This window comes from Cyprinodon tularosa, unplaced genomic scaffold (assembly GCF_016077235.1).
Source record: "Cyprinodon tularosa strain WSP-4 unplaced genomic scaffold, ASM1607723v1 ctg513, whole genome shotgun sequence".
Lineage (NCBI taxonomy): Eukaryota > Metazoa > Chordata > Actinopteri > Cyprinodontiformes > Cyprinodontidae > Cyprinodon > Cyprinodon tularosa.
In genome coordinates, this window is record NW_024039245.1 from 474,415 (window position 1) to 486,951 (window position 12,537).

The 12,537-nt window shown below is 36.7% G+C and overlaps 1 protein-coding gene across 1 annotated transcript in view; it reads right to left on the minus strand.

The window, feature by feature from the left end:
* Positions 1–9,616, minus strand: part of ppih (peptidylprolyl isomerase H (cyclophilin H)) — a 34,802-nt gene extending 25,186 nt beyond the window's left edge. The window contains exon 1 of the mRNA XM_038303608.1: positions 9,448–9,616. Within this exon, the coding sequence (XP_038159536.1) occupies positions 9,448–9,588 (141 nt within the window). The 5' untranslated portion in view covers positions 9,589–9,616. The remainder of the gene's footprint in view (positions 1–9,447) is intronic.
* Positions 9,617–12,537: the final 2,921 nt, after the last annotated feature.

Below are 12,537 nucleotides of genomic sequence, written 5' to 3' on the forward strand. Positions count from 1 at the left end.
TTTATGTGATTCTGGATAAGAGATAAGATCAAACTCCACACGCTCCCTAGATTATGAGCTGATAGCACCCATTCAGCTGTGTTGCATGGCAGAGCAGAGCTTCTTAACCAAATCCCCCAATTTGCTCGTACGCCACGGTTATGATGGAAATTGGAGCACAATCAAAAGAAAGCTGGAATACAATGTAAAAGACGGGATACCAATTAGAGTTGTCAAAAGTATCGAAACTTAAAAAAGTGTTGATACTAAAACGTTGTATCCGGATACGATACTCATTTTAAAAAGCAGTGATACCACCCCCCCAAGCATCCCCCCCATCCCCCTCTGCGCGACACTACCCTGCCGATGCTGCGCCCATCTCTCTCTGTCCTCTCCATCACAGTGATGCACAATAACAGTAGAGAGCATGGCCAGTACTGCTGGAGAGCCAAATCAACCAGGAAGGAAAACCGAAGGATGTGAATAGGCTGGTGTGCAAACACTCTTTCGAGGAAGTGGCGTCTAGCCAGTACGTCAAACTTGGCGAAACATCTGAAGGACCGACACCCTGACCTTTTCACTGAACTTCAACAGGTTAGTGTCTTTCATTTCAAACTTATCTATTACTGATGTTATCGTGGCCGGTGGCCCACATTAATGTTGGTGCGTTATTATTAGCCATTAGCCTCACATAGCAATTCAAGGCTAGCGTCACGTTAATGATCATAAACAACGTAAATAAATAAATAAATAAATCAGGCACGTAGTATGTCCATATTACGTTAATTGACACAGTGTCAGTATACATACGCAGAGTTAATACACTAAATAAATTCATGTTGGTGACTGAAAAGTGCCATTTTCTCTCTTAAAGTCACAGAATGAAGCAGAGAGAAGTAGACCTGCGTCCAAACACCATCAAACACAGCCAACTCTACCTTCTATGTTTGACCAACGACGAAAATATGATGCCAAGTCCCCAGAAGCTATGAAAATAAACGGTGCTGTGGCAGAGTAAATATGTATGGATCAGGTTCCTATTTACACTGTGGAGAAACCTGGGTTCCAACAACTTCTTAAGCAGCTAAACCCACGGTATGCTCCTCCCTCCCGGAATTACTTTGTGTAAAGTGAAATCCCAGAGCTGAACAACAGTACAAAATAAACAGTCTTGCAGCAGCTTCTGGGGAATTCCAGGACCACTGACCTATGGACCAGCAGGGCTGCACTCTCTTTCATGGCTGTAACCCTGCAATTTATTACAGAGTCCTGGGGCATGGAGAGCTGGTTTCTGGGATGTGTTGGGCTACATTCAGAGCATACAGGAGACAGCTTAAGGGGGGCTTTGGAGGAGATGGCATAGAAAACATGAAAGCTGGACATAACTAATATGGCAGCCATCACTACAGATAATGCTTCAGATAACAAGAAAGCATTTCTGCAGCATTTCCCATGGGTCCCATGCTTTGGTCACAACCTGCACTTAGCCAAAAAAAAAGGCTCTGGATATCAATAGTGTATCAGCTTTCAAAAGGTCACCGAAGATGACCCAGCAGCTGAAGAAAAAAAAACAAACACAGACTCATCCATGACGAGCCAACACGCTGGGACTCAACTTTTGAATCGGTGGACAGGTTTATTGAACAGCAGCAAGCAGTCAGTGCAGTTTTAGCAGAGGACAGAAAGAAGTGGTATCTTACGCCAAAAGATTCAGACATCACCATTCTTGAGACTGTAAAAGAGGTACTGAGCCCATTAAGCTCTTTTACTGATGCTCTTAGTGGGAAGAAGCATACCACTCTGTCCTCTATCCTACCCTTAACCTGGAAGATATATTCCACAATAACAATTGATGACACAAGCAGTTTTTCTTAGAACATCAGCTGAGGCAAAAAATTGGAGATGATCTGAAACACAGATATGAGGACAGGAATCTACAGCTGGTATTGAACACAGCCACCTTTCCTAATCCCCACTTCAAGGACACTTTTACTACATTAAAACAGCATCTTGTGGATAATATGCAAGGTCTGCACAATCAGAGAGTCCCAGGTTTTCAAGCATCTCCTCCATCTGCAACCCAGCCAATGAAGAAATACAGAACAGATCTGAAGGAACTTTTATCAAACATTCAGGGGGAGAGAAAGAAACAATATGGAGATGATACACCAACAGCATCCACAGATGAAGATCCAGAATGCAGGCTCAGGAATGAGTTGATATTATATGAAACCAACCCTGAGCAGAGTGCAGAGGAGGACCCCTTAAGTTCTTACCCCACGCTGCCAAAAAATACCTGTATAGCTGCTTCAAGTTGTGCCTCAGAGCGTGCGTTTAGTACATCACGGCTCATTTGCAGCCCAAGAAAGGCAAGACTTACCAAAGAACACATTGACATGCTTGTATCTGCAAACAACAAAACAAATTCAGGCCAGTGCTACCACCAGCGGCACCTAAACAGTGGTTCATCTAGAGTGCAAAAAAGAGGAAAATGCACTTTCTGAACACTGTGGTTGAATAATTCTGTGCACTTTGCTGTTTCAGACTTTTTTTTAACAGGTGCAGCTGCTGAGAATAACTCATTTATTGTTGTTTGTTAACTGGTTTGGCTAGTGTCATTGTTATGTGTGTAAAGCATAGCCAAGGAAGTAACACTTGAGTTATTTTATTTATTTATTTTTTAAGGTTATGAACTCTGAACTCTGAGTGGATCTACTGAGAGTAGATTAAAGAACTCAAACAGCCTTTATGAAACCAAAACCTTACAGTTTCCAACCTTAGGTTAGATCAATTCAGAGTGTTTGGTTAAACCTGCCTTGGTAAACAGGCCTCAGGAGCCTTAAACCTAAACCCCCACCTATAGATTGCCTGCTTCTGTCCAGACTCTGCTTTATCTTCTGGCACAAGTCTTTTCTGCATACCAAGAACCAAACCCTGAGAACAAACAATCAGTTCTTAATATTTATTAATCTTTTAACCTTAATCTTACATTAAGGTTAAAGACCTCTTCTTTCTTTTCTCAAGACCAAACTCTTTTTGCCGTCCAGTTGCTGTTATAGTGTTGTAAAGCACAATAAAAAACACCATAAAACACTATAAAACAATGCAAATGTATCAAAGGTCTTTTGTTTTGTTTTTTTAAGCACAACATTGAAATTAAGGACTGCTATATTTCCCCCTAGTTGGTTTAGAGTTCAGAGTGCAAAAGGTAAAACCACTCCCAACACCATCATACCAAGGCTTTGAACTCTGAACCAACGTTTTAGGGGAAATGGAGCAGTCCTTACTTTCATTTTGTTTGAACCAAAACAAATAGAGCTTTTAAACTCCTTCTAGGGCTGGGCGATATGGAAAAAAAACTATATCACGATATGGATTATTTTATATCACGATAACGATATATATCACGATATGCCACAACTGATGTTGCATTTTATGTTTTCATAGTCCGTCAGATGGACAGGGTTGAAAAAAATCTTTCATTGCCTATTTTTTACCCATCATCTTGTTTCCTAATATGAGAATCCCAACCTCAAACCAAGAACACCAGTTATGCAATTTGCGGCCATGACAGTGAACAGTATAGAATCTTGGCTAAAAAAAGTTAAGATAAAATAAAAAAGTTTATCACGATAGAAAAAATAGAGGAGAAAGGTCACGATAGACATGTTTCTCTCGTCCTCACGATATATATCGCCATATCGCCCAGCTCTAACTCCTTCATTGTTTTCTCAGTTTCTTCCAGATTAATAAATACTAAGAACTGAATGTTGCATCTCTGTGTTTGGTTCTGGGTGTACAGAATAGACTTGTGCAAGCAGATGAAGCAACGTGTGGGCAACAGCAGACAACCTAGAGGTAGAGATGAAGGATTATGACTCCTGGCCTACCAGCACACAATACAGGGAACTAAGTCTTCACAGAAATAGACTTCTTTTTAATAGGACACTTAATTTAGTCACATCAGATTGGGAGATGTAATTTATCTACAAGTGACAAAGATGAAATGCTTTTAACCATTGTTCATTGATAATCTAGTTACAGCATGTAATACCCTTCTTTGTAGAATACTGTAAAATTTACAATCCAACACAATCCAAATTTATCCTCAATCGGTGATCAGCATCATCAAATTCTTTTGTTTGCTTTTGATGGTCTTTAAATGTTTTATTAGCTGGTAGGTTCTGATGTACTGGCCACATTCAACACAGCTGAAATTCAGATCCTGAATTTTTCTTTTCTTTTTTTTTTTTTTACATGGTCTTATCTATGCAGGCCTTTATTTTTCTGACTAAAGGGTCAAGCATAGAGGCCCGATTAGAAATAGGGCTTAAGGGCCTACAGTATTGATGATAAAATTATATTAGAGAGTAAATGTTTATTATTGTGAAAACATGATCTGCTTAAATACATTATATTCTCCTGACTTCACTGCAAGTACACGTTATACACAGATAAGGAGGTTAAATTATTGACTTTATTTTGCTTTGCAGATTATATCTGCAGGTGTGTGTAATAAGTCTTTATAGGGGGTTATAAATCATTTTGAACATAAGACTTCTATTTAATTTTTAATGTGTGAGAAAAAATTTTATTTATCCAGTCAGTGTTTAACTGACTGAATAAACTGGCGCAATAAGTTAAGATACAACAATGTGCTTTTTAAATTCAGCATACTGCAAAAAAGAAAATAATAATAACAATGGTATGGGAAAATCATTTGATATAAGAGATTTTATGATATAAAATTGCTGCTTATAAATGAATTATTGGCTGATCAATAAAATACAATCAGACTGATTACTTAATTCTGAATATAAAAGAAAACTTAGGAACATTGACATCATAACTGACCTAAATCAACATTTTGTGCAGATAAATTGGTCTTTAGGGTTGCATCTTTATTTAGTTAAATATACCTGGTCTAAACTTGTTAGGTTGTGCATCGTTTGGCCTAAAACCTTCATAGTGCTGACCTCTAGAGGTTGAAACTTGGCTACTAAAGGTGAATCTTCCTATTAGTTAAAACAGTGCAGCTTAGTACACATCTATTTCACATTCTACAAATGGTAGAATGATCTAGGTGATAGCTTTCCAGTTTCCTGCTTGTGGACGCCCTTGTCTTATTCCACAACCTTTGGAAATGTTACAACTATGGCAGACCGTTTTGAAATTTATTAGAAGTGCTATCCTCTCTTTCGTTCCATTTGTAGATCCCTAAAATAAGATTCTTCCTGATCAAAACTACATGCCTACAAGTCAGAACTGTAGACAGAGACTTCCTAAATTACATTTTTTGCCAGCAAAAACTAAATTTCTTGATGCAAAAAATAGTTAGTATAAAAATTCAAATACTTAGAAATCTTTATAAATTTTAAGTGGCCGTTTCGACATTTATTATCTTGATAGAATACATATATTGCAGATATCAAAAAGCATTTTTTCTTAGTCAAAATTTACATTTTGGATATCTTAAATAACATTTTTCCTATCTAAAACTGATTTAGGATGAAGGATGAACACTAATTTCAGATCTCCATAATCAAGTTGCTACCAGTCATAATGACAATTTCGGATATCAAAAATGAATATAACATTCTAGAAATCCAGAAATCTAAGACATTGAAACTATATTTCTACTAGTGGAAATGTTCTTGTCAAATGTTGTTATATTACTTGTTAAACTGAAATTTTAATAATGCCCATCTAAGTTTTAGATACTTCAAATATATTTGACTAACTTTCAAAAGAATAATGGGGCTCCGTTTTAACATAAAAAAGGCAGGCTGACTAGTCACATTTCTTTTTTTTTTAGTTTTTATGGCACTAGTGGCTCATTTTGTTTCGACAGCAGGCTGACAGGAAACGCTAAAGCATTGTACCTAGTCACGATTACAATGTTCCTAGTCAGAACTGTATTGTAGATATCACTAATTACATTTCTGCAAGTAGAAATTTCATTTTAAGTAATCAAATTTATACTAGTAAGAACTACATTTCATATATGTACAAATTTTTACTTATCCAAGTGGCCGTTTTAACACATATTTGTTTATTTATTTCAGATATCTTTAATAGAATTTTTCCCATTCAAAATAAACATTTCCAATATCTGAAATGTAATTCTTACTACTGTAGTTCAAAATTACATCAATTTTTCCAATAATGTTTATTGGGCTTGTATGTCCAGGTACCTAAAATAAAATTTTTCCTATCTAAAATAAACATTTTGGATGTCTAAAACTAAATGCTCACGAGGATAAACTCTAATGTCTGATCTCCATGATCCAGTAACTACTAGTCACAATGAAAATTTAAGGTATTAAAAATGAATATAAAATCCTAGATATCCAGAAATCCAATTCTTGAAATGAATAATATATTTCTACTAGTAGAAATGGCCTTATCAGCTATTGATATATGACTAGTTAAATCGGAATTTCAGATATCTAAATTTTAATAATGCCTATCCAAAATCCAGTTATATATATATATATATATATATATATATATATATATATATATATATATATATATATATATATATATATATACACTATATTGCCAAAAGTATTTGCTCACCCATCCAAATTATTGGAATCAGGTGTTCCAATCACTTCCATGGCCACAGGTGTATAAATTCAAGCACCTAGGCATGCAGACTGTTTTTACAAACATTTGTGAAAGAATGGGTCGCTCTCAGGAGCTCAGTGAATTCCAGCGTGGAACTGTGATAGGATGCCACCTGTGCAACAAATCCAGTCGTGAAATTTCCTCGCTCCTAAATATTCCACAGTCAACTGTCAGCTGTATTATAAGAAAATGGAAGTGTTTGGGAACGACAGCAACTCAGCCACGAAGTGGTAGGCCACGTAAACTGACGGAGCGGGGTCAGCGGATGCTGAAGCGCATAGTGCGAAGAGGTCGCCAACTTTCTGCAGAGTCAATCACTACAGACCTCCAAACTTCATGTGGCCTTCAGATTAGCTCAAGAACAGTGCGCAGAGAGCTTCATGGAATGGGTTTCCATGGTCGAGCAGCTGCATCCAAGCCATACATCACCAAGTGCAATGCAAAGCGTCGGATGCGGTGGTGTAAAGCACGCCGCCACTGGACTCTAGAGCAGTGGAGACGCGTTCTCTGGAGTGACGAATCGCGCTTCTCCATCTGGCAATCTGATGGACGGGTCTGGGTTTGGCGGTTGCCAGGAGAACGGTACTTGTCTGACTGCATTGTGCCAAGTGTAAAGTTTGGTGGAGGGGGGATTATGGTGTGGGGTTGTTTTTCAGGAGCTGGGCTTGGCCCCTTAGTTCCAGTGAAAGGAACTCTGAATGCTTCAGCATACCAAGACATTTTGGACAATTCCATGCTCCCAACTTTGTGGGAACAGTTTGGAGCTGGCCCCTTCCTCTTCCAACATGACTGTGCACCAGTGCACAAAGCAAGGTCCATAAAGACATGGATGACAGAGTCTGGTGTGGATGAACTTGACTGGCCTGCACAGAGTCCTGACCTCAACCCGATAGAACACCTTTGGGATGAATTAGAGCGGAGACTGAGAGCCAGGCCTTCTCGTCCAACATCAGTGTGCAACCTCACAAATGCGCTTCTGGAAGAATGGTCAAAAATTCCCATAAACACACTCCTAAACCTTGTGGACAGCCTTCCCAGAAGAGTTGAAGCTGTTCTAGCTGCAAAGGTTGGACCGACGTCATATTGAACCCTATGGATTAGGAACGGGATGTCACTTAAGCTCATATGTGAGTCAAGGCAGGTGAGCAAATACTTTTGGCAATATAGTGTATATATATATATATATAAAAATGGCTTAACAATTCAAATAAAGATTTCAGAAATCTGAAATGTAATTCTTACTTTTACAAATTACATCACTTTTTCCCATTCATGTTTAGGGCTGTGACTTTCATAAATAATATTACTTCTATCCAAAATAAACATTCTGGATGTCTAAAAATGACTTTCAGGTGTCTGTATAACTAACAGTAGCATAGCTTATGTAGTTTTAAGTCTTGGGAACATAAATTTAAGACATTCTGTTTTGTAAATGTAGTTTTCTCCCTGTGGATTTAAAAACAGTAATGGCACCAGTGATAGTTTAATCGCCAGAACCGAATAAAAATAAACATTTTGTTTTGTATACACTCTGTATATACAAAAGTATAATAAAAGTAATCTAAGTCTTGGATATCTATGGTGGCACATCCACTAGGCCCAACTCGGTGTCATCTTTCATGTTAACCTTATGAAATTTAGGAAACTAGGAGAAGTACTTTTTTAAGCCTATGAGGATTATTCATGGGGAGGTCAAGATAACGGATATATGTTTAATGTCAACTTATCTTCGTATTCGGCAGCCAGATAAGCTGATCAGGAAGGCCAGCTCTCTGATCGAATGCCCTCCAGACTCAGCACAGGAGGTGGAAATCAAATGGATCCAAACTAAATTAACACTTCTGTTAGATAATGTCTCCCACCCCATGCATGAAGCTGTTGCAGAACTGGAGAGCTCCTTCAGTGACAGACTGCTGCACCCTAAATGCACCAGGGTGTGTTATCACAGATCCTTCCTCCCTGCAGCTGTAAGACGCTATAACCACCACTGTTCCCAACATCCTAAACAAGTTGTTACATTAATGCTGGTTTTCTACATTAGTCAGTTAAATAACATGCTGCTGTTATTTTGCACCTCTCTGATGTTGCTGCTATTTTAAAATATCCATATTTTAAAAATGTCCATGGCTGCATATTGGTTATTTATTCTCCAGATGCACAGTTTTATATTGTTAAAACACTTTACAGTACCCCTTAGAAAAAAGTAGTATACTTGAAGTATACTAAATTGAGAAATTTTTAACTTTACTAATGTATACTTTAGTAAACACTTTTTATACTTCTCAGTGTAAGTCAAGTACACTTCACTATACTATTGTTAAGTATATGAAACATAGTTTAGAATAAGTAAACTCTAAGCTCACTGCCTGATTTTAAGTATGAAATTAGTGCACTTTTAGTATACTTGAATAAACTACTTTTTGCTAAGGGACATTATTTTATAACTCTTCACTATTATGTTATTCTTATATATTTTTCTAAGGTCCACATTTGTGTGACCATTTTTCTGTGATCTAATATGGATATAACACCAGAATTCCCCCATTGTGGGGCAATAAATTGATTTTCTATACTATTCTAGCCTTTTTAAAAGCTCCTTAAATATTTATTACAGTGACAAAGAGGGATGATAGCTACTTTAACACGGCTAACTTTATTTCTCTGGTTACCACAGCTTTTATTTTCCCCAGCAAAGGAGAAATAGTAAAGAAAGTAGGTGATCTCCTGACAGACATTGAATAAAAATAGTCAGGACACATTTTACCCAGATGAAGTACTCTGCACATCATGCTTGGTTCAGGTTGATAAAAGACGTTGCCTGGAACCGGTTCCTACCTGTCCTCCGATGGTGATGTCGAAGAAGACAATCGGATTGTTGGGGTTCGATGGTTGAACAGACATTTTTGGTGCTCTGCTTGGTTTATTAATAAAAAAAAAATATATCACACTTGAATCATTTGAATCGCCTATACACATAGAGCATGCGCAGATCAGACAGGAGGTACGGTGGCTCACGAAAGACATATGAGATAATGGGGAAAAAAAGACAAGCGCGATATGAGCGTTTGAAGGTGCCCCTTAGTGGCCATGTAAGGTACTTCTTCTATCTTCTCATTGGTGGATCGATACAACGTCGGGTGAATACCGCCACCATCTGTACATTATTTAGTAAATCCGCCTACTGTATTCAGTTTGAGTCTTTTGATGTGTAAAAAAAAAAAAAAAAAAAAAAAAAATATATATATATATATATATATATATATATATATATATATATATATATATATATATATATATATATATATATATATATATATATATATATATATATATATTTTATTTTATTTTTTTTTTTTTTTATTTTACTGATTTATTCTCTACCTCTCCTCTGTTCCCAATATTTCTTTTAGACTTAATTATCTTTCTCTTTTGCTTACTTTCTCCCTCATCCTCTCTTTTAGCAGCATTTTTAAAACACCTTCATCAAAACATCAAATATAGTGACCAACATTGACCTTAGACAAATACTCTTATGAAAGTACCTACTTTACAGATTAAAATCTGAATGATGTGACTGGCACATAATTCCAGTCATCCAGTCAGCTCTTTGTAAAAACACATTTTACTGCATTTCTAATAGCATCCCTTCTTTAGTTAAGTCTCCATCAGATCTTTACATTTTATTCTTTATAAGATAGATTCAGCTCAGTCAGAATGAATGGAGAGAATCAGTTAACATATATGCTCAAGTCTTTGTACAGATGGTCGACAATATTCCAGTACCTGAAATCCTTTTGAATTATTCTAACTTTTGCTGTTAGGCTCTCTTTCCTGCTGGAAAGTAAACTCTACTAGTCCCAATAGTTTGACACATTTTTTTAGAATTAGAAAAAGAAAAAATTGTTATGATCAATCTAAAAAGCTGTGTTTTGCAACAATTATATACAAAGGCCAATTCTTAAGTCTTTTATTTTTTGAGGGTCTTTGTTGCGTTGTGTTTTGATGCTGTTGAAAAATGAAGCATTAAAATCAGCTGTTAACAGTTTTACAAATCAAACATTTAGTTTTAGGAATTATTCAACTAGCCAGTTTAATTTATTTAGTTTAGCCAGTTTAATTTATTTAGTTTAGTTTATTCATTTAAAGAAACAGGGACAGCGTGCAATAAACATTAACCTCAAGGGGAGAGATGCATTGTACCAGGATATACCTCAAATGCTTATTATCACCCTTACAGTATCTGGGCATGTTATAGTAAAATACATACAGCATCATACATACATCGATAATGGCATTTATATTGACCAGATTTATAATAAAAAAAAATAACTAATAATAATAATTTAAAAAACTCAAGCCTTCACATGCAAAAAAATCCCATTGAAAAAAATTATTCACACCTTTCACTTACTAAGGACTGCTCTTAGAGACTTCAGAACACACGCACGCACACACACATGGTCACAATTTGGTGACATGAATCAAATTTTTGATTCTGTAGAAGGCGGTAAGGATGGGTGGGGGCAGGTGGGCTCTCCTCATCCTCCATAGGAAGTACATGCTCTTTTTTGTCCTTTTGACCAGTGAGGTGGTATAAACAGGTGGTTCTGCTTCGCTGATCTAATGGCATGGTTAAAGTTGGCATGCCCTGTCATCAGTGCCTCTCTGTCACCAGAGTTGAAAGTTGAGTTATATGCTTTTAGCGATTTCTGAACCTCCCCATTCAACCAGGGTCGTTGGTTGGCCCGGGTCTTGATGTTCTTTGTGATGCTGACATCCTTAACGCATTTGTTGATGTAGGCTGACACAGTCATGGTATACTCATCTATATTTATTTTGTTGTCATAGGTTGCTGCAGCTTTGAACATGTTCCAATCAGAGCATCGAAAACAATCCTAAAGTTTCTCCAAAGCCCCCGCAGACCACACTCTGACTTCCCTAACAGTTGGTTTTGCCCTGATTAGCTGGGGCCTGGATGCAGGAATTTGCATGAAAGAAAAGTGATCTGATGAGCCGACGTCGAGGCGGGGACCTGCTTGCATCTTTGAAATTAAAGTAGACTACGTCTAAAATGTTTTGACCCCGAGTTGCAAAGTTCACATAATAAAAACTGATATTTCAAATATTATCCAAATAATCATTTCAAAATCTACATGATCTTGCTAAAATATTATAGTTTAAATCACCAACCTTCTGCTGTTAATTTACTATCACAGGAAAAATACATTGTGCAGAAACATTCGGGAAATGTTATGATTGTGCACACCTGCTGGAAGATGAGATTAGTCCATATATTGATTATGGAAACATTCAACATTCATATTTTACATCCTTAAAAAGTTTTCTGGACATATTAACAAAAATATAAATTACTTTGTACTTAAAGGCACATAAATTATTTCTGTACTTTGCTTTCTTATAAGCTTTCTATGAGCATGAATCAAGCAGCATAGCTCTAGAGCAATAAAGATAGGCCACTGTGTGGTTGGCAGTACAACACATTGAGTCTTTATGTTAATACATGCATAGAGGTTAGACCACTCAAGAAGAGTGCTGTTTTTTTTTCTTGAGATTAATTCCAAATCTTTTCTCTCTTCTTAATACAAATCTGAGTAAAACAAGAAGCTTCATGATTGCATACAGCAGATACCCTGATTATAGGGCAATTAACCATTTTTGTGTCACTTGCATAACCCTTATAAATAGATTTATCCCTATCAACCAGTGAGCTAGAAGCACAAGATTGTAAATCCAGCCAAACAGCAAAGATACTACCACTACTACGTGGCAGTACACATAATTTTTACCAATCAAATGATCCTTTGGATGATATGTCACCCTTTGTACATTAAATTGAAAAGAAAAGTTAATAAGTTAAAAAGGTAAAAACCTAAGTGGAAAAGTTAAAAAGCTAATTGAACAGTT